We start from the raw sequence: 22,509 nt of genomic DNA, 5'->3' as shown, positions 1-22,509 counted from the left end.
CATCCAGAGGTATTATAGGCCGTTTAACTCCAGGTGGATGTGCTCTCCTCAAATAGCCTGGAATCCATGCCTTTTGTGCCGCCGAGCCTCTTTCGACCTCTTCTAAACTGAGGGAATAGACTGGGCAGCTAGGATAGGGATGTACACTCGTCCTTAAACATGCGACAGATGATTCCTAAGATGTAAAAAGATACCTTTCTCTGTTACAATTCCATGTGATCTTGAACATATGTTGTTTAGATCCACCTGTTTGGTATTTCTCTGCAGGACAGTCACAATTCATCGTCCAATGACACTGTGAGAATGAAGTCTCTTATCAAAAAGGTTGTTTAAAAACACTTGTTACTTTCTCACAGAACAAACATTGTGCTAAAATCATTGTGCTTTAACGATGAAAAATACAAACCCAGTAAATGTAACTTTAAGTGAACAAGTGCAGCACACAAAACAGGCTTCACGATATGAGGTGAAAAGTTATTTATTTGCAAACCCCACTGTAAGTCACAAACCAAACTAGCTGCTCCATTCTGTAACACAAACATACCCACTGGATTCATCATTCGCAAAAACTTCACACAAAAGTGGTGTAACACACAGTCTTGGTTTGTATCAACCATACTCTTCTAAACTGTACATTCCTACATGTATGTCAATAATGGGAAAAACAAAATTACATAAAAAAGAAATCACATCACTCAAAATTACGACTAGTTCGTACAAAAATACATGGGAATCTTACATGTTCATTTGATGACATACTAACATCCGTTCACAACTTGTACAAAGAATGTCAATTGTCACATCATAATGTTGTTTGCAACACCTTGTAGGCTACATAGATCTAATGCAATCTGAACATACAAAGCAAATGTTGGAGAAAACTACAAGACTGTCCTCAATAACTGTATAAGAACCAGAATCTCAGATGTATGGATGAGAAGATGCCTAAGTAGGAAATAAGAGCAAACAAATAAAGAAGGGTATTTTGAAAACGTAATTTTCATCTTAATGATGATGACTAATACCCGTGCAGCTTGGGATAATCAAACACCATCCCACTTTTAAGCTTCTAATCGTTGGTATAATTGTGTGCATCTTTCTCTTCTCCAGCTTTTCCTTTAAACTCGTGTAATTCATCAGTAAGTACTAACTTCAAGTGAGAGAAGACCATCTAGGACAAGACTTTTGATACAAAGTGGGTTGTTTACAATTACAATCACAACTTCAACCTTCAACAACTTATTGGAATGACAACTGAAAATGTCATGCTAAGCCATGAAAGCAATGTACAGGGCAAAGCCAGCAGGATTCCACTTGGGTTTTTATATCACCGAGTCTCGCAACGGCAAAGCAGCTAATAGTGCATACACTGTATTGATAAATGAATTCTGAGCTTTCTCCCTACGGTGGGCAAGTACACCCAGTAAGTTTGTATTAGTTATGGTATATGTCAACTTGGAGGAAGTTTAGTCAACTTCAGTGTAGTCAACCACAACATACAGATTTATCATTGATATGGAATGAAATTGTTGTCAGTCTAACAACACAAAGGAGTTGCCGCAAAAGAAGCAGCAAATGCAGTAGAAAGTAGTAGAATAATAATATGTACAACTTGTTTTAGTACATTTCATCGGAGTCTGAAACTTACAACTCTTCATACAGAGTAGAGGCCTTTAGATCAACTACAATTTCATTGGTTTATATTCATTCTAAATCATTACAATAAAGTCTATGATTACATTGATGTGTAAATTCCTTGATAAATCTAAATTTTCAATGAGAAATATTACATACTCCTTTTTCTATGTGCAGATAGATACACAACTCTACAGTACACCTGTACATACGTGAGTGGAGACTTTGTACTCGATTCATTTTATACATGTGTCTGGTAAACCCAGAGGACAGGGTGTGTAGGACCTTGCCAGTATTTTTCACTGGGGATATTTGCTGGACATATGCAGGGTACATAATTCCTTATGATTGGCTCATTTGGAAGACCAGTTAAAGTTCCCCCCTTTTTTCCCAATTTTCATACACCCTACCCTCAGAATTCACAGACTACATCTACTACCTGGACGGATTTCTACAGACAAACAAACGTCTATGCCGAGGACTCCACCGGGACCTCTGGTAGCTTGTTGGGGTCGCCTGCCAGCTGTGGGTTCATGGCGCCGTCAGCTATTATCTCCACCACCAGCATGTTCTCTTTGTCTTCCTCCGCTTGTTGCTGATCCAACACCTCCTGTGAAATACAGGACCATTTTTCAACATTAATAATCTTTCAACAAATGACAAAAATGCACCTTACTAAGTAATACTTTCAGCAAACCAAACACATGAAACAGATCTACGGCTAAATACCTTGAAGAGACACCACCCAAGGACTGTTAGATGCCAACTGCAATATTACAGGTGTGGCAGGTCAGACAGTGTACCCTTGGCTAAAAAAAAATAGGTACATTTTAGCCAGGGGTGTGTTTTGGCCTGCTACACCTGTGATGCTGCTGATTGGAACACAACGTATCCTATTGCTCTGAAATTGGCTATGTAACAGGTATGTTGACTATAGAGTGACTCCTTTTGCTGCTGTCGGTGACCCTTTACCTTAGAAAGAGCTGTCAGGCTTCTCGGGGACACCTCTCCTACTTGGTCGCCCTGGCCCACTTCTGCAGGTGCCTCGTCGCTTCTGTCAGGCACTCCATTTTCTGCAATGGGCTCCTCTTTGTCTTCACCTAACAGTGAAACATGATAACCAGGGACAATCAGTGTATAATACACAATGTATCACTTACTAGCAACATATGTATACTTATCCCTCAGTCTTTTTCAAATTAACAAGATCTAAAATGACAGCTGAGTATGATAACCTTGTCATATCTGTTTACTATCAAAACATTTAATGAACTTTGTTGGTCTCTTTGAAAGATCTAGCATGTGTACAAACCTTGCTCAGGCACTGCAACCTGGCCATTTTGTCCTTCCCCTGCCATCTCTGCTGTACCATCTTCATTGACTTCAGCAGACTTAGGTGTGGATGAGGTTTCTTTACCAGACTCTGCAGCAGTTGTTACAGACTCCTTCCCCTGTTGTGGTCTCACAGGAGAACCGGTCTGATCCAGTTTGGTTGGCGAGCCTGATTTCTGTGGTGAGCCGGTCTGCTCTGGTTTGGTTGGAGATCCGGTTTTCTGTGGTGAACCGGTCTGTTCTGGTTTGGTTGGAGATCCGGTTTTCTGTAGTGAACTGGTCTGTTCTGGCTGGGTTGCAGACGGTGTGGTGTTGGCGTCTGAGACGTCTCTCTCTGCCTGCACACCTGTTGGAATGTCTGTCACCTGTTCAAACTGCTCTGTCTCCTGTTCCTCATCTTCCTCCCCACTGCCATAACTGGGGAAAAGTAAAAGTAAATGTTCATGAGATCTTCATCAACAGGGAAGCTACTGCAAGGATACTTATGGACAACAGTGTAAGCCACTTAGGTCCTTGGCAACATACTTTGGACTGGAAGCAACAAAACACATTTTGGCAATAAGGCATTTCCAATAAATTGAAGATGCTGTCCATAGATGAAGTGTACCTCTTTTCATATTGGATGTCCACATTGTTGTTTATTCACATTGTATTTTCCTTCATTCACTATCCAAGAGAGAAAACATATCTCAGAGACATGCCACCCTTACTGACCTGGTGAGAGGTTGTAATTCACTCACTGACAGGTTGAACTTCACAGGAGGCACATCAGGGTACATCCTGAAAAAACAAATCAAAATTATACAAACATAACATCACTTATCTTGTGATACAAGCAGCATAATGGAAAGTGAACATATGCAAAAATTATTCTAAAGTTTTTTTTCTCACCTGCTGCCCTGTCCTGTTCCTTGGGTGCTTACTCCACTGCTGGCCTGGATAAGGATAAAAAGACAAGATTCTAGTTAGTCCTCACTCTTACTGAGCAATTGAGCTAGCCTCACAATGTTTCAGACCTAGGGAAAAGAGTTGCAGTTACAGTTATTTGTATATAATAATGTAACCCATAACCTCGGAGTGGCCTTTGCGTCACACCTTGATGTGACCTTCAGTCTTGTTACCATTGAGTACTAGTATTAGAAAAAAGAAGAAGCCTGGTACCTTGTCCCTGTGCCATCCTGCCTGAGTGCCCGTGGTGTGACTGGCTGTCCCCTTGGGTGTGGTGTCCCCATCCTCGTCTCCTGTCTCCGTGGAGCTGCTGCTGTCAGACTTGGCCTCGCCCTCCCCACCTGCCGCTGCCTCACTACCCGTCGTCTGGTCCTCCTCACCAGACTAAACAAACAAACAAACAAAAAAACATAAACACATCTCAATACTTATCACATTACAGAGCATTCTTAGCATGACATGAAAGTCTACCCTTCTACAATTGATTTTAAACATCAAAACATGAATGTATTTGCAACCCTTGATTAAAATATGGTTCAACCCTATAGTGAAACCATACTTGTAAGTCACTCTACAAAAGCCATTTGCCAATGTCTCTTTGATAAAAAAAGGACAGAATGTTGCCTTTGTTCCTGAGTTATAAGTCTCTATCGTAATCATGCTAACAAAGAAAGTAATACACAAGTAATATGATTGTGGAAATATGGAACATATACAGAGAACAAAAGTCATCATGCATGTTCAGTTGCAGCAGAGGTAGTGTAAAGACATTTATATTTTATGCTAGCTAACCTGTGTAGGCTGCAGCCAGTTCTTGGAGGGGGAGCTGTCCAGGTCCTGCATGAGCCTGAAGAAGGCCAGCTCATTGAACAGGATCTCTGAGATGTCCACCAACAAGTCTTCCCCGCAGTCTCGCATCCTGCACAGCAAACACACAGGAATCATGTTATTGTAGGAAGAGGCTTTGGTATGCCCTGTTCTTTTGTAATGCTGCACGAGGAATTGCATGACTAAGGAACACACTGGACACAAAATTGCCGTACATACACACACGCACAGGATCAGAGCTCTCTTCTCAGACAGACTCTCGCTCAGACTGATCTCCCATATCTTTATTCCTCTCTTTCACGTGTTGTCTATACACTCTCTCAAGGGGTCTGGACAGTGATGACCGCCAGGAAGCGGCCTTTATCCCCTGGAGAGCAGGTCATTATTTCTCGCCAGGTCATACTGTCAGAACAACCTCCTAGGGGAATCTTGTAATGTACAAGAGACTCAGCTACATTACCTTTAGAGGAAAAGATGTGAATTTCGCCCCTCTTCCATTATGGCTTACTCAAAGATAGAAGTTTGTGTGGAGCTACAAATTGTGGTAGACGACAGAAGATGACTTGCACACAAGGCATTGAAATAGTTGAAGTAGGATATCTTTTTGATTGTGATTGTACAGGGAAGAGGATCACTTACTTCCTTCCCACAAACTTCTGCAGGGAGTCTTGCAGGATAGTGCCCAGCTGTTTGTGGAAGAACCTGCTAAACTCCTGAAACAGGGACACAGAAAGGTTGTCATCATCATTATGATAAAATACAAGATCTATGATTATTGATAATGACAACTTTGGGAACAACATATATGTGTATCTCTTTGATACATTAGCCAAAAATCTGACAGCTAAAATTTTACGCTTTTATGACAAGCTGGGCAGCTACATTAAAAAGCAAACACCAAACACCCGATTTTCTGTGTAAGAGGACTGACAACTCAAACAGCCTACCTTGCTGTCGTCCCTGTGTCGTGTGAGAGACATGACCAGTCTGCGGATGTAGGCCAGCAGCTGGGGGGAGCACACCTCCTCCATGTGCTCCTTCAGGTGGGGGATCACCTCCGTCATGATGGCTTTGATCTCCTGGTCCAACTGCTGCGTGTCCACTCGGGGATACTGGGGAAACAAGACACAGTAGTTATACACCTGTTGTCAGTGCCCACACGGGGATACTGGGGAAAACACTGATTGTAGAGAAAGTGGACCAGTAAAGGACTATGACTGACCGGCCCATCCGATATAGAGCTCTCAGAGCCAACATCCTGAGCCGAGGAGTTGCTGGTAGCACTGTTGGTGCTGGTGGCTGAGGTGGTGTTGGCCTGGCCTGGCTCCGAGCTGTGCGGGGAGGCGTCGTCCCCTCCCTCCGCCTCGGCCTTCAACCGCTCGTACTCACGCATCCGGTGCATGGCGCGGTCCAGGTGGATGACGGTGTTGCCAAGGTCGTCGTTAGCGAAGGGGTCGAAGCCACCCTCAGACTGAGGGGTGGACATGGAGCTGGCAGACCCTGCATCCTCCATGTAGTCATACTGACCAGGCATGGTGCGGCCCTCCTCCCCACCTTCATTATCGGATGTTACCATACTGTCACTGGGGAGAGAAGGACACAATCAGCGTACTTAAACAACACTTCTTTTACTGTCACTGGGGAGAGAAGTACATAGTCAGCATACTTAAACATCACTCTGTCACTTTGGGTGACTCTGATAAAATGTTTTTGCGACACCAACAAATAAGATTTTTTTATGAGCACCTTACAATAACCAATCGAGATATTGCAAATTTTTTAGCCACCAATGGCAATGTATTGTTGACCCTGACAGTGACAGTCTCTGCATGACCCATTCAAGACACACCCAATTATGATCGTCTTAGCTATTACAATTTACATAATGAGCAATCAAACACAAAGATATTTTGACAAAACAGATGGAGATGTATCTTCAAAGCCTATACTAAAACATGCCTTTTGGCTCTTATGCTACCTAAGAACAAGCTGGAAGAGTAAATGAATACCTGGGCGTCTGTTCTGAGTTTCCCCCCAGCCAGGCCCTGAGGTTGACAGGCATGCTGATGGGGGGTCTGTGCTGTTTGATGCTGTCTTCTGTCAGGTACCTTGTCACCAGGTCCTGAAGGAAACACAAATATAATTCTCAGCTTAACTCGTTCAATTGTCAGCAAAAACTCTTGGAGAAGTTTTCCAGGTGAGAAGACAGACTTGTTCAGCTGCTTTATGAAAACATTTAAGAGCATAAATCAGAAAGGTGTCAATTTAAAAGATTAGAATGTTGGTTGCTTCTTGTATTTGAGGCAATATCATGAAGGTAAGCCACTTACATTTGCAACTGACATTAAAAACACCATATTAAAGTGGAAGGCATCAAAGGTAGCAAGCTCATGCAAACTTTCTGAATAGTTTAACCCAGCTATTTGTTGGTCACCTCTGAATCATAATGTTCATATTATGCTAATTCAAGCACAAATGTTAAAACCTTAAGACACACCTGTAAGGCATAGAGGGCCCTCTGGCGCAGGTAGTCAGATGTCAGCATCTGTAGCTCGCGGAACAGCTCGATCAGGAAGTGTGGACGGGACTCGTTCTGTGAGATCAGCGTGGCCACTTCGGAGTAGATGGTGTCACGCAGGGCCTCGAATAACGACACCTCACTGGCAGCATGGGATGAGCTGTAGAAACAGCACAACAGTAAGATTCTGTATTAGACATAGCCAGTCATTTCAAGCCTTATTTCTTTTAACGGTTGAATGTTTCACTCACAACTTTTCATGGCTAAGAAAAATGTCACTTTAAAAGTGAACAAAGATATTTAATTTGATCCGTGAATACCTTAGTGTTGGAAGAAAGTTTAGCACTGTATTATAAATTATATATTTAATCTTTAGCACTCTTAAGTAGCTGTATGGTACCCAATTCCCTATTGGTTACAGAGTTAGGCAGCAGGGAGAAGGTTAACAAGAGTAGTCACTTACAGCACATCTGCATCAGGTCTCTCGCTGCCTGTGACACTGGACATTTTGCTGGAGATACTGGTGGAGTCTTGGAACCCCGTGCCACTGATGCCGGCTGTCACGTGGGGGAAGCTCTGGGACAACTGGTCTCCTTCTGCTTCATGCATCGTACCTCTGTGGCCTATTGTGGAACAAAACAAAGCATGATAAGTAAATCTGTTCAAACAACAGTATTTCTACCTACCTACAGTACCTAGTCCCTTGACCTCCAGGTTGTTGGGGGGACAAGGTAGCAGTGAAGATGGAGATCTGTCTCCAGGCTCGTCTGTTTCTTGCGGCAGTCAGCCTTTCAGCCAGGCTAAGGGACGTATTACTACAATAAACTAATAAAAAGGATAAAGAATCACCTCATAGACTAATGAAGTGTCCAAGAAGACAATCTTTGTTTATACAACAAACACATTTAAGGAAAGATGGTAATTTTACATACCTCTCTTTTTGGACCTCCTTCCTTTGTGGTCAGGGGCGCTTTGCATTCTTGAACTGAAAAGTGAAGACAAATTTGTAAGGAAAAAGTAAGACTTAAATTTACCATGTTTTGCTTCAATTTTCTAACAACTAGCATATCAAGTGGCTTCATAAGTAAAGGAACATGAAGCTTACCTCTCTTTGGATTTCTTTAGCTGTGTGAAGTCTAATTTGGGTACTGATGCTGCCTGTGCCTGTGTTGTTCTGCCCTTTGCACCCGAGGTCGGGGCAGCAGCGGGCCTGACAGGGACATCTGACTGTCTCCTCAGCCTCTCGGGTGGAATGGTGATGTCCGTCTGCTGCATCCCCTCACTGGTGGGGTGCAGCCCCCTGTACCCACTCCCAGGCATGGGCAGCCTGTAGGACTGGGTGTTGTCAGGGTTGGGGAAGCCGGCAGGGAAGCTGGGACTGAAGGTAAAGGACCCACGGGGCTGACCCGGGTGGGACGCAAACGGGCTGAGCTGAGGGTGTGAGAAGGGGTTGCTCTCTGGACGGAACGGTGCGGAGGTGGGTGTGGGGGAGGTGACGGCGGGGTGGTTGGGGTCCTGGAGAGAGTGGGCGCCCTCCCAGGTCTGCTGCATCACCACCAGGTCGTGCTGCTGCTGCGACAGCTGGTTGTAGCACTGCAGCAGCTGGCCCAGCAGCTGCTGCTTCTGCTGCAGCTGGCCGCTGAAGTACGCCAGCAGGTCTGTCCGCGGCGTCTGGGGGGACGCGCTCCCACTGCCGTACCCGCTGGAACCATTCAGGCTGCTAGACACAAGCCTGTTCAGCAACTATAGGAAAGTAGAGGGAAAGGAAACAACATCAAAATATTATACAATAGCATCTTATAAAAAGAGTCAAGCCTATTCAAGTGACCACCTCTACATAAGGCCAATTTGTCCACTTTTTGGTGGTTCCTTAGATAATTTTTTTCCATTGACTCAAGCGTTAACAATCGATACAGTGACCACCTGTCAACATAGACCAAAATATCTGGGTTCCCTGAGTGGTCTTCTTCGGCAGTTTTGACTCAAAGAAAGAACAATCCTAAAACAAAGCTTAAGTTAAAAGTTCCAATACATTGTAAGGGAAGCATGATTTTATAAATAGCATGCAAAACTTATCAAGTGAGAAGTTGAAATCCTGGGCCTTTAAATTTGAGAAAGTACTTCTCAGGGACAGCTCTGACCTGTTGGTCTGCCAGCAGTGCCTGACACAGGTTGGTGGTGGAGCCCATCTGCTGCTGCAGGTGTCCACACAGGTCCTGCAGCCGGCGACACTCCTTCACGACCCACCCAGACACATCCTCCTGCATCAGCTCCTCCGCTGAACGGTAGTTCTACACACACACACAACAATCAGGGTCGTTACCTCTGGTTAGAACGTTATCTTCTCACAAATATTCACTGACTTTATGGGGTGTTTACAGGTATAAACAGCTCAAAAAGCTATGAATAGATTATATTTGCCTTCTTGCATTCCTTTGGTTGTCAATCGGACAAAATATGTTTGTAGGTGTGTCAAGCCTGACTACCCTTACACTCAAAATTTGTCTGACTGACAACGAAGGATGCAACGAAAACAAAACCTGTCCAGTTTGTGTGTTTGAGTAGACATTGGCCTTATAAAAAAAAAGGGGATAAGACTTTGGAAATGGTCTGGACCCAATACATTTTCAAGGACTCTTTCCCAGTACAAGATTTTTAAAAACTTGAGTCTTGGTGTACCTCTTGCCTATTCCTCCAAGAGTCTCTAGTTGAGCTGTATCCCCGGCTCCCAGATGGTGCATCATAGCCTCTCCCTTAAAAAAGACGAACACAAAATAAATACAACATCACACAATATCAAGACAACAGACATACAAAATGCATCTACACATTTTCTTCACATTTAAAGAAACACCTTGTCTACTGACTGTATAAAGTTGACTGGCAGTTTTACCTAAATCTTGGTCAGCTCTTGGAGACAGGCGTAAGTAGTTCCCACCAGGACCCCTCTCTATGGTGTAGGTGGCTTGGCTGCCATCTTCCTCCTCTTCCTCTTCTGCCTGGACTATACCATCACTGGGATAGCCTGGGGGAGGGAAGTAACACATAACACTTAGTCTAACTCTTAGTTCAAATTATTGCCATAGTTAGGGCAAAGGCCTAAATTTAACTTTGGGGGCTACACCAAAAATCACTTGCTGGTCAAAGGTACATGTATATTACAAAAGAAACCACATCACTTAAAAGATGATCAAACATTAAGGTTCTATATTGACTGACCTTCGTCCATAGAGTTGAAGTCCATGCCCTGATCCTGTACGGAGTCACTGCTGCGCTGTGTGGACCCACCCCAGGTCGCCATGGTTACATCTCCGCCACTCATCACGCTGTACCTAACGGTGGAATGTGAGAGTATATTATAGTGGAATCTGTTGGACCTTAGCAGTCTTGAAACAAACTAAAAACTAACACAACAGAACAAGTTACTATATAAAAGCTTGAGTTGGTGAAGATTTGACAAATCAAATGGACTTCATGCTGGTCATTGTCTCCCATTTAAAAAGTTAATATCCCAGCAACAGACATACAAGTTCTGTTTAAATCAACTGAGAAAACCAGATTATCTTACCCTGGGAACCCTGATGTCTCACTGATGACTGAGAAGTCTCCCTTCTCTGCTGCTGATGTCTGGAAAAATTTCAAGATAAAAACTTTAACCTAGAACTTAAAGATAACCAAATGACATGCAAAACAGACATAGATCAACACTTAATCTATAGTGCAATGTCTTGTTTCACTCCAGGAATAAAGAGACAGTTAACACTCTGAGGCTGTCTTTCTGCCTTTTCCTCTTATGTCCTTATATTACACAGGTATAATACTTGTAAACCACTGCACATTCACAAAGAGATGATGCAAGTGTGGCAGCACAAGACAGTGGACACGTCTACAGTATGTGCAGTTACCCTGACTAGTCGTGCTTGTCTTTCGGTACGTACAAGATCCTCCAGTTCTGTACGCTTCCTGCGGATTTCCTCCCGGAGCATCATCTGTTGCCGTAGCTCCTCCCAAGTGTCGCGGTCGGTGGGCCTTTGTCCTGGCAAGCAAAATGAACACGCTTGAATTTTTGCATGTATTTACAATCTTGTGCACAGTTTTACCACAACGAGAAAAGAGCCGGATGTTGGAATAGAACTATGAAAAAGCATACAAGTGAATTTGCTAAAAAAAAGGGGCAACCTGTGTCATTCCATGTGCACACCCTTCACATATTGTTACAGAAAAGCAGTATCTTTTTTTACATGCAAAAAAGGACTTTTATTTGTGGTTCTTGTGCGTATGTCTCCTCATTATCTCTCTAACTTTGCAACAGACTTTAGGATACAACTTGAAGACTTACTTGGAGGAAGCTGTCGCTGACTTGCACTTGCAGTTGCACCTTGGTACTGTGGCCGAGGTTGGGGCTGTGGTGCATCTCCAGTGCTTCTATCCCTGTAGGCCCGAGCACTGCTGGGGGCTGAGTCAGTCCTGGCCTCCTGTTAATACCAACACCAAACAGACTCTCAGTAATGCCAACAAAAAATCACCACTTCTGCAAATGTTCTCAATGTACTCATTAAGGCTAATAAGAATTCCTATATCGGTGTGCGATTGTCACTGTTTCAAACGGTCTTTCACATGATGAGCACCTAGAAGTTGTTGTTTTTCCTGTAGCGAATGTGTCTTAAACATTTTCCATGATCACTTTACATTTCCAAAACTAGTCCTGTGGAAATATTTAGAGTGTCACAGGTGTCGCTGCTTATAGATACGTTCCCAAACGGAAAGTATTTACATATAATGTTATACACTGTTACAGGGAACGGCACGCACAATGCGGTCCCAAACGTACAGGAGTGTAACACATACACTACTATTAAGCAATAAACAATGCAATAATTAACCTCAACTTGTGACCCAAACGTGACTGAGTCTATATCCCCCCTCATCACGGTTCATCACTGAAGTGGATTTCCTGATCCATACAGCATTCCTGATTCATAAAATACAGTTAGACATTACAGTACCTGTTGGTGGGCTGTTGCCATGGTAAGTTTGGCGTCCTGCAGCCTGAGCAGCTCCTGTTGGATGGCCATCAGCCTCTCCTTCTCCTGCAGCAGGCTGGCCAGCTCCTCCTCCTGCATCCTCCGCACCTGGTCATCCATGCTGGAACAGTTTCAACACACAGTCAACAGTAAGATACTGTAAATGCATCCAAGTTTGCAGGGATTTAATTTCACAGTACAAATTTCACAGTGAAGATCTAGTACAACAAAAGAGGCTGTTTCTGACACACATTTAAAAAAATACACATTACCAGCATCAAAGTTACTTCAACAATATACAGTCAAACCTGTATTAGCGGTCACCTTTGCATAGCGGCCACCTGCCCATAGTGGTCACTTTTTGTCGGTCCCTTGGATTTTTCCCATTGACATAAGCATTAAGAATTAGGCTATAGCGGTCACCTGTCCAACGCGGTCGCGGCCACTCGATTTTCCGTCCCGCGGGTCTCGAAACACTGCCGATAACGGTCACGGCGCATGGTCGCCGCAAGATTCGGGAGCCTTCTTTCAAATCCCCGCAGAAAAAAAATGTCATTATAGCTGCAGTGTTACCCATGAAAATGTTGTACATGGTTTTATTTTGCTCCTGGTGTTGGTTTTGAATTTCCAAAACCGCTAAGACGCCAGAAATTTGCAGACAAACAGAGCCTCTTTGTGCGCGGTCCTAGCGGGACGCTTTGTTTACTTGGGTTACTTCACTAGTAATACCATGGGGGAGCAGTTTGTTAAAAAAAGACAAACGCCTTTTATCCTCTAAAAAAAGGTTATAAAGTCATCCATTCTTTGTATATTCTGTTCTCTTTATTCAAAGAACTTCTTTGACGAAATAAGTTTACATTTTGTACTATTTAATGTAGAGTAAAATCATAACTCACACATTGCAGCTGCACCCACATTACAGTAGACTATCCCAATGACCCTATGACCTCTCATCTTGCAGCTGTTGTTTTTTCTCCCGGCAAGGAATCCGACCCAAACAGGCTGATTTTACCGTGAAATTATTTGCTGATAAATGATGTCGCCGCGCAATTGAAAATGACACGGTTGTCTTTGGCAACATTTTGGTCGCATGTGCTCCGGATTGGGGGCGGATCGATGGATCGGCTTGGACTAAATTTGCTTGTGGAAAAATCCGGACCTACCGAAAGCAGTCATCTTGAGCCGATGGTCGTCTTGTGGAAGTGGTTGGTAGACCAAGTTTGACTGTACATGTATGTGAATAAATGTTTCTCAGTGGGTACAGAAAACATGTGCCACATATTGCTCGTAATCAATCAACCATTTCTATAGAGCGGCCACCTGTCCATAGCGGTCGATTTTGGCCAGTCTCTTGAGTGACCGCTATAGGCAGGTTTGACTGTAATTGTATCCCTGATGCTGTGTCCTTTTCGATATGAATGCTAGTTCATGCAAAGACAGAAACTGTTACCTCTGCCCAGGCTGACTACTGGCGGTTGAGTCAGGGAGAGACGGAGCCCTGTCCTGTCGAGGTGGCGGCTCGTCTGTGTCTTCCTCCTCTGTCTCCCCCAGCAGATCTGCCAGCTCCTTGGGAAGTGTGATGCCCGGCATGGAGCTCGTCTGCATCACAGACACCAGGTCCTGCAGGCGACGCAGCTTCTCTTTCGCTTCCTGCAACTTCCTGAAGTTTGGATGGAGAGAAATATTGTGAGTAAGCTAGCCATCTCTGGTAGTTAAATTCACTCACTCACTCACCCACTGATTCCCTATCCGGTCTATCGTCTGCTGTTCCCTGTCCCACGAGGGTTAGATATACTTGCACATAGATCAGGAGGCTTTATGATGCCTGTCTTCTGGGTTTAACTTAACACTGTGTAAGTTGAGGACGTGGAGGTCTTCCCTTATGTTGTCTGTCCATTAATTTTTCTTACGTGGTCGTCCCCAAAGATTTTTACCTTTCAAGGTATTCCTAGGCCACTTCTTTGAAGGTGGTCGTACCAAAGTAGTATCTTGAATCTCAGTGTTTTGTACACTATCTATTTCAAGCCTAAAGTTTAAGAAAACACCATTGTGCACACTAATAATATGACCCTTTTCTACATTATCTCAAAGCATTTCTCTATGAGGTAACATGCTAGCACACTGACCTGACTTTCTCCTTGATGACAGGGTCTTCTGCCATGGTGGCCAGCGTGGAGCTAGAAAGACTGACGTTGTCCTCCTGGCCCCTGGCACCGTCATCCCCCATGTCACCTTCCTCCTCCTCTTCTCTGTCATCTTCTTCTTCATCATCACTATCATCATCATCCTCTTCCTCATCATCATCGTCGTCATCATCATCATCGTCGTCATCATCATCATCTTGTTCAACCCCACTACAGAAAACACAGTAATGAGAAAATGTAGCTATAATTTCTTTTCCCATGTGCTGACAGAGGTTAGTCTTGAATCTTCTTCCTCACCTAACCATGTAGCTAATACAAACAGTGAAAAAAAGCTCAAAAAAGTAATTCACTTCATTGACATAGAAAGTCTCAAGCCAAATTTCCAGAATTTTCCAGTGCATGTAACTAAATTTCATAGAACTGGGTGTATGTTACAATCTATCATCCCGAAGAAGAATGTTTACAGTAATAAGAGTAACTCACTTCTCCATGTAGTCTGAATCTCTTTGCTGGCTGGTGGTGGTAGATATGGTTATGGTCTCGTCATCGAGACCGGTGGCCTGGTAGGACCGCACCAGCTCCCGCAGCTGATTCAGGCGTTCACGCACATCCTGAAGTTTCCTTTGGAGAAAGAAACAAACACAGTTTACCAATAATTCTACAACAGTACAAACAAAAGTACATATCTTTTATGAAGTGCATACCATGAGGTTGAAAGAAGTTTTGATGAAGACAAGAAGCTTAAACAAAATCCAACTGCTTCAGCTCCAGCTTTAAATGTTTTCCACCCAAGTCATTGTTTTGGAGCCAATGTTGTTGATTTTTGTTGTTAAATCTATCAATTCAAACCTACAAAAAATACATTTTCATCAGTTTAATGTCATAAAATTTAGATTTTTTGTCAGTCCCAACAAGCAAATTTCCGTCCTGGGACAGGTCCTGGAGACAGCCCTGGTTAATCTGACAAGAACAAAAAGTACTAAATTTGAGTAATATGTCTTACCGGGCAGGAAACAGCCACAAGATCTATACAAATATTGCAAAAAATCCTGCTGCAAAATAGTTTTTTACTCTGCCATCAGAATTTGGCTATTCGTTGGGTGTCGTCCATATATCTAAGTTTGTGAAGCCTTACTGAAGAGCAGACATGGCCTACCTCAGCTTGTTTTCTGTATCCTGGCGAGGAGCAGTGGGGGCTGGTGCCCTGGCTGCTGGTTCCTGCTGGCTGGATTCTCTGCGCTTCATGGCCTCCTCAATGGACTCATTCTGACGGTTGTTAGATGTCACCGAGCTTGGTGTGGGGTCTAAATCTATCATTTCAATGGAAAAAAATTCCCATTACCCTACAATGATTACTACAGAAACCAGACATCATAATGCAATGGATGTTGACAATAAAAGCGAAAGTTTATCCATGTTGTATTTTCATGTGTTGGTAAGAAAACTTAATACAAATCAGAAGGCTGTTGAAACCAAACTTTCATACAATGCTCAGATTTGTTCTTTTTAGTGTTGGATGCCAGTTGAATCAAAGTTTTCAACATTATCAGTTACCTCCAATAACTATAGCGACACAAACAATAGACTCTTTTCTCCGCTTACCGTGCATCTGTCGCAGGTGCTGCAGAGAGTGCAGCTGGTGCATGAGGTCTGCCATGTGCTCCTGCTTGCCTTGGAGCACCTGCAGCTTTTCCTTCAGCCGATCTGCCACTGCTTCTGGGATGACTCCTCCCTGTGCACCTTCATCATCTGTAAGTACACGACAGAGAGAAACTCACTACATGTGCTTAATCATTTCTTCATCAACATTTGTACCCCTTTATAGTGATGTAATGTTGATCATCAGTGTGCTTGGCTGAAGAACAGATCATTTGAGTTCTTCTTTGAAGAGCAGTTGATATTGGCTCGATATATCAGGTAACTTCACGGGAAAGTCACGCACAATCTCTGTATATCTAATTCAAAACCTTGTTTACAACTATCCAATAGCAGGTTCTACAGTATCCCATGATGACAAGTTTCATCCCGCAATATTTTCATCTCTTTGGCTTTGGGAGTATGCAGTCTTCCCATTTATGCAAATTAACTTCATGCAAATAGCATGCAGATAGGACCTGTATCTGACCTTCAGCAGCCTGGCTCCTGTGCAGGGTGTCCTGCACCTCCTCCTGCAGCTGGACCAGCATCCTCTGCCTGTCCTGCAGCTGTCTCAGCTGGTCCTGCTGCGCCAGCATCTTGCTCAGCAGCTCCTTCTGCTGTCTCAGACCCTCCAGGTCAACTTCATCATCTGGACCTGAGGCCTTCTCGGCCCTGTCTGCTGCTCTGGCTGCATCCTGGACAGGGGAACAACAGGATCTTAAGGATGCGACTCAAACTATCACTTTACAATTTACAAATAGCCATACAGTTGATATCAACTTTTCAAGTAATGTTTTGGTTCAAATATTGCATTCTTGTCATTAAAATACTGTTGAATTTGACTAAACAGAGAGCAAAATAGAGCTAAATATTCCTTTTAAGTTTTATTTTAGACAATTAGTCTGATTTCAATATTGCAACATTCTTTCAGAAAATAGTTTACTAATTCTTCATTTCCATATGCTATGTCATGTAACATACCTACCACACATGTATCCAGTAAAAACTTCAATTTTACAAGCATATAAAAGTATGATGTGTAAGTTAATACTTGTAGTTTGCAGGGAGGGTCAAGACGAAAATTATGATCAAGAGCAGCCATCACCAGTGCAATAAAGAGGACATGTTCAGAGAATCACTCCAGGACTTTTCACTCTGTGCTCAGGACAATCCCCTAGTTGTGAAGAGTAACACACAAGAGAAAGTCGAACCAACCATGTGCTCCAGAGAGACAACAGCGGTGCATCAAGTGAAACACAACCCATGCACTCACGGAGAGGAGACCCTTCGCCAGTCCAAACCACCACACAATGCTAACATTACGACGCAGGTTGTTGGAACTCATCAAGTACCTGCTGATTGTTTAGTTCCTCGGGATCGGGGGTGGCCCACGCGAGGCGCGGCGGGCGGCGGGCACCAGGCTCGGGGCTGACCGCCCTCTCTGGTTCCTCCGATGGCATTCCCCACGCCAGCAGCCTGGCCGCGTGGTCACGTCTGGCACCGGGGCCGGGGCTCATGGGCCTGCCATCGTTATCCCAGCTACCAAAATTACCGTTGGAGTGTGTGTCCATCTCTGATGAGGAATGGAAGCCCAGGTGGTCCTCGATCTGCGGGCGGTTGCGGGCAGTGTAGGTGGCCTCCTGCAGGGAACGACAAAGCGGCTCATCACCGTGTCTCCAAACGCTGACGCTCACTACGCCAGGATGGCCGAACATAGCTAACATGGCAACCAGACAGACAGCCTCCCAGACGAGTGCACGAACATGATTTCGGGGGGTGGTGGGTTCAATCATAAGAAGAGGTGATCCGTATTCCATGGGGGGGTGATCAAGTTGAAGAAGGAAGTTGATGAAAGAATGGCCCATGTGAGGATATGAGCAAAGTGAGGAGGGGGCTAGAAATTTAAAGACAACAACATTCAACGGTGCTCAGATAGTTCAGAGGTAATACATCTTCACAATTGCACTTTTCCTACAGGCCAACTTGCTATAGCAACCATGAATGCGCTACACTTGGACTACAAAATCTCTTCACACGAGATAGTACACAAAGTCTCCAATGCCATCTGAGAGGAAGCCTACACAAACATGAACAGCCAGCGGTAAGAGAGGCGTCCTACACGACTCCCAATCAAAGGTGACCATGTCCACAATAGACTTATACGATAACCGATGGACAGAATCAAGAATCAATCACAAACGTATAACATAGCTCAAATCATGTTGTAACTTTGGTCCATCTGTTGGTATGTGTGATGAATAGGTGGATTCTATCCCATAATATTCAGTCTCTTTAGCATTTGCCCTGTGTTTTTCAATCCTCTTCTTTAAATCCGGTGAAATAGTAGAAACTGTGAAGAAAGGTGACTTGAAAGGTGCATCCTCATGATAGGAACTTTGCAGCCATTTGATCAATCAAAAAGCCTATAATCCTTGCTACCTATATCTTTGATGCCCAAATCTGCCATGTACATGTAGCAGTATCATGGTCTCCTTATTCCCTCTTTTCCTTTTTGCTAATAATGAGGAAAAGCCGCCTGACAAGCGTCAGAATGAACACAACTTACACTTGTGACTTCGGAGATGTCTGACCGGGCGTCTCCAAGGTCAAGTGACATGCTGTAGGCAACAGAACCGTTGACGGACGTGTCATCATCTGCTTGACCCGCGGCGTCTCCCTCTCTGTCGCCAGCCTGAGACATAACGTATGCAGTGCATCAGCAATAGTCATACTACATGTATGTAGTGCATCAGCAATAGCAGTACTGAACAGCAGAGACAAGAAATTTTCATTGAAAATCACATCAACTGTCTATGGAAGAAGACAGCCATAAACTATTCATCGTTTTATCAATACGCTGAGGTCACAGTTTATATTTTTGCGGGTGATTTGTCATGAATGATGCCAAACGAAATTTGCAAGATGTGCACCCACAACTACAGGCTTAAAGTGGACGTGACATTAGATGTAACATGAGCCAAGGAAAGCCAATTCGGGGGTCTATATATAACAGTGGGGCAGAGATCAAATCTTTAATGATCTAATGCTTTGGCAATGACAGTTCTTTCCAATACAGCTGACAACAAAGAAAGGCAGTGCTTGCAAAAAGGACATTTTGATAGCTTACTTACAGATAAATTATGCATGTGTCTTCAGATAACTCTGACCATGCGAAAGCAGATGCATGCACTTATAAGAACATAATGTAACCAGCTCCATCATGAACAATACAGAAAATCATAGCCAGATACATAAATCTATCATTGGACGGCACAATACTTTGGGTTTTACAGTATATTTATAAGTTATCTAAACATACAAGTTTATGGCTGGTTTAGACTGTCCTAAAACATTAGGGTTATTGACAGATACAAATGCATTGTTTAATTTGGACTTTTTCTCTAATAGTACATAAATCAGACTCTTCTTTATCATAAGTCTTTTTAATAGTCCTTGTCCTCCAATAGTAAAATGTTCCAACTAGTCTGCCTGTCCTTGTGGAAACCTTTATATTGCACCATGTAAGTAATAAATAAGTGAGAAGGTAAATACCGGTACCAGTATTCTCTGCAGAAGACCCAGATAGCCCTTCTCCTGCTCTTCCAAGTGTCCCACCAGCTCTTGTAGTTTGTCTCTTTGCTCACGATTCCAGCTCTGAACAGCAACAAACGGAAAAGACACTTAAAATAATTACAAAGTAACAATTACACACATTTGTATTAAGATTTTAAAGGTTACTTTGCATCCAATCTGCATACAGGCCAATATTGGATATCAATAAACACAGATTGTCACAGATAACTCTTCTGTACCTTTTCAACAGTGGGCAAGCTGCATATTTTTATTCGTGTTTGCCTTTTTATATAGATTTTCACTTCAAAACACAACATTTCTTTCTTCCATCACTAAGGTATTCACGGATCAAATTTTCGACGACCACTGTCGCCTTCTTCAGGATCAAAAATAATGTTTACCTTCGGCAGTGAATGGTCATTATTGATCCTGAAGAAGGCGACAGTGGTCGTCGAAAATTTGATCCGTGAATACCTTAGACGGAAGCTGGCATATGGACGGAAGCTGTCAGATGGAAGCTGTCATCTGACTGTGTTAGTACAATGTAGTAATCATAACACAGTGCTAAACTTTCTTCCAACACTGTCTAAGGTATTCACGGATCAAATTTTCGACGACCACTGTCGCCTTCTTCAGGATCAATAATGACCATTCACTGCCGAAGGTAAACATTATTTTTGATCCTGAAGAAGGCGACAGTGGTCGTCGAAAATTCGATCCGTGAATACCTTAGACAGTGTTGGAAGAAAGTTTAGCACTGTGTTATGATTACTACATTGTACTAACACAGTCAGATGACAGCTTCCATTACAGCACATGTCCTGACATTCATAACTTTGAATATTCTAACAGTAGCACTACTACTAAGAATCACAAAAAACAGTGAACCACAGACAACTTGAGTTCTAGCTGAATGATGTAATAGTTGACTTATTATATACAGAAACCAAGGAGATACTGATAAAACAAAAACAAACAAAACCACCTACCGTCCCTGTGGAGTTCTCTATTTGACTCAGCATGCCTTTTGCTTGCTTCAGGTAATCCTTCACATCATAAACAAACAACAATCAATTAAAACCAGTCACTTCAACTTTCGACTGAGATAGAAATCTAAAATGTTTAAGATTTCAATGCAGTCTGTGGATTATGACAGCAATTAAGATAGCTTTACACAGGGAAACAGGCTTTATTCGTAAAAAGATTTTTCCACACAATATACTACATAGAAACTTTTGTATAATACACGAAAACTCCATCAGTGATCTATGACAACAGTATATAACTAAAGGCATAAGTTTTACATGTATTTTGTATGCTGATGCATCATTTCAACATGGCTATAAACTTCATAAATAAAGCAAAAACTGTACTGTTTGAAATGGCAGAACTATGCTGACATCTGGAAGCCAGACATGAAAGCAGTTCAGACTCACCCTTATCTGCATCAGCCGCCCAATGATGTGACTGGTATCAGGCTGCAGGGGGAAATCCGATAAGGAAAAGTGATTCAATTTGAAGCTGCAATATTGGCCTTTGAAGCCGTTATGATGTCCCGGGGGAAACCAAGCTAAGTAGTAAGGGGTACGAGGAAATCAAATCAACATCTGCAGTGCAGGGTCATGATTGATTCAAGGTTACCAGAAATGGGGTAAACAGCCATGGGGCTAGTTTGCCATTTACTGAGATAAGCAAGGCAAAGAAGAATTCAATTGCTAAAACCAATACACCATAATGGTTGTGTGTAAAGACAAGGTTTGTTTGATTGTTTATTTGTTATGCATAAGCACTGCTCATAGGAGATCCGGGATGTATCTATCAAAGTATCTATAAACTATGTGATCCTGGATAGTGCCTGGCTGGGGTTGTGCAGCAAAAAATAAAGTGCGACAATGATCACAAACCAGTTTAGCTCACTGAAGAGCTATTCTTCCATTAGTTATGACAGAGAAGACTGACGCTATGTAAGTATTTACATGTTCATTGTACCGGGCAAATTCCTCAACCTCTTTTCGAGAGGCACAATGAATAGTACTAGTGTACCACGGCTTAACGTCACATCCTAAGGACTGCGACCCTTTCCAGTAGCGTGCATGTTGGGCGAGCGACACGGCAGGGATTCGAACTCACAGCTTATTGGTCCAGAGGCAGGGTCCCTAACCACTAGACTACACATGCATATAGACTATGTCAGCATTGTAACATGCAAATCTTATGGTTTAAAGATATACTGAAATTATACGTTATCAATATCTAACATAAGTGTTAAGTAAATCTTTTGATATCCAGGTTCTAATATGATCAAAACAGACTTGGCTACCTCTAAAGATTCAACGGAAGAAGCTTCATCTCTTCTGGCTGCTGATGCCGTGGTGATTGCTCGCGGCTCTGTGGGCAGTGACAGTTGGTTAACACGAGCGCCCTGGTGGGACGGTTTAGTCTGCGTCGTGGCAGACCGTTCATTGTTGGCTACAGCGTTGTTGGCACCCACTGTAGTTCGTGCCCCTACGTTCAGTTGGTTGTCCTGCAAGATACATTAACAAAATGAGAAAATTACCTTACACCAACATATCAGCAAAGCTGCTTACTTCTGCAGGACTTCCTTGTGCCAGAAAATCAATAAACTCCAAAGAAATGGTAAACAAATTACAATTGTTTATTTCTCTCAAACCATGTGCATGCATGTTTTCAATGCTGTCTGCTCTGTAAATTTTTGAGCAGAGGAAACAATTTGCTCACAATTGATATATGACAAGATAAGCAAAAATGCATTTTCAATCCCAATCCCTGAACTATAATTCAGCAGGTACTGTACGTGTGTGTGAGAGTTGAAAAATTAACTCAGGCGTATATGTATTAACTATAGTGA

General features: G+C 43.0%; 1 protein-coding gene across 5 annotated transcripts in view; it reads right to left on the bottom strand.

Annotated features, from left to right (window-relative positions):
- Window positions 1-462: 462 nt before the first annotated feature.
- The window catches only part of LOC136437317 (pericentriolar material 1 protein-like), a 25,089-nt gene continuing 3,042 nt past the window's right edge, over window positions 463-22,509 (bottom strand). For 2 of the 5 annotated variants that reach the window (XM_066431851.1, XM_066431852.1), the window contains exons 4-38: window positions 21,961-22,164; window positions 21,077-21,118; window positions 20,630-20,686; window positions 19,620-19,721; window positions 18,634-18,759; window positions 17,420-17,707; window positions 16,555-16,762; window positions 16,032-16,178; window positions 15,586-15,739; window positions 14,913-15,050; window positions 14,412-14,639; window positions 13,736-13,945; window positions 12,268-12,406; window positions 11,601-11,736; window positions 11,167-11,297; window positions 10,830-10,888; window positions 10,481-10,593; window positions 10,155-10,286; window positions 9,941-10,014; window positions 9,403-9,552; window positions 8,367-9,004; window positions 8,194-8,246; window positions 7,725-7,884; window positions 7,241-7,421; window positions 6,753-6,865; window positions 5,966-6,326; window positions 5,691-5,855; window positions 5,383-5,456; window positions 4,708-4,834; window positions 4,129-4,299; window positions 3,859-3,902; window positions 3,682-3,747; window positions 2,948-3,384; window positions 2,608-2,735; window positions 463-2,245 (exon numbers count right to left, since the gene is read on the bottom strand). In XM_066431851.1, the coding sequence (XP_066287948.1) occupies window positions 2,105-2,245; window positions 2,608-2,735; window positions 2,948-3,384; window positions 3,682-3,747; window positions 3,859-3,902; window positions 4,129-4,299; window positions 4,708-4,834; window positions 5,383-5,456; window positions 5,691-5,855; window positions 5,966-6,326; window positions 6,753-6,865; window positions 7,241-7,421; window positions 7,725-7,884; window positions 8,194-8,246; window positions 8,367-9,004; window positions 9,403-9,552; window positions 9,941-10,014; window positions 10,155-10,286; window positions 10,481-10,593; window positions 10,830-10,888; window positions 11,167-11,297; window positions 11,601-11,736; window positions 12,268-12,406; window positions 13,736-13,945; window positions 14,412-14,639; window positions 14,913-15,050; window positions 15,586-15,739; window positions 16,032-16,178; window positions 16,555-16,762; window positions 17,420-17,707; window positions 18,634-18,759; window positions 19,620-19,721; window positions 20,630-20,686; window positions 21,077-21,118; window positions 21,961-22,164 (5,697 nt within the window). In that variant the 3' untranslated portion in view covers window positions 463-2,104. The remainder of the gene's footprint in view (window positions 2,246-2,607; window positions 2,736-2,947; window positions 3,385-3,681; window positions 3,748-3,858; window positions 3,903-4,128; window positions 4,300-4,707; window positions 4,835-5,382; window positions 5,457-5,690; window positions 5,856-5,965; window positions 6,327-6,752; window positions 6,866-7,240; window positions 7,422-7,724; window positions 7,885-8,193; window positions 8,247-8,366; window positions 9,005-9,402; window positions 9,553-9,940; window positions 10,015-10,154; window positions 10,287-10,480; window positions 10,594-10,829; window positions 10,889-11,166; window positions 11,298-11,600; window positions 11,737-12,267; window positions 12,407-13,735; window positions 13,946-14,411; window positions 14,640-14,912; window positions 15,051-15,585; window positions 15,740-16,031; window positions 16,179-16,554; window positions 16,763-17,419; window positions 17,708-18,633; window positions 18,760-19,619; window positions 19,722-20,629; window positions 20,687-21,076; window positions 21,119-21,960; window positions 22,165-22,509) is intronic. The other 3 variants (XM_066431853.1, XM_066431854.1, XM_066431855.1) reach the window with 3 other exon arrangements.

Source organism: Branchiostoma lanceolatum, chromosome 6 (genome assembly GCF_035083965.1).
Source record: "Branchiostoma lanceolatum isolate klBraLanc5 chromosome 6, klBraLanc5.hap2, whole genome shotgun sequence".
Classification (NCBI taxonomy): Eukaryota; Metazoa; Chordata; class Leptocardii; order Amphioxiformes; family Branchiostomatidae; genus Branchiostoma; species Branchiostoma lanceolatum.
Note: the sequence above shows the minus strand (reverse complement) of the source record. Positions and strands in the feature narration are given on the sequence as shown.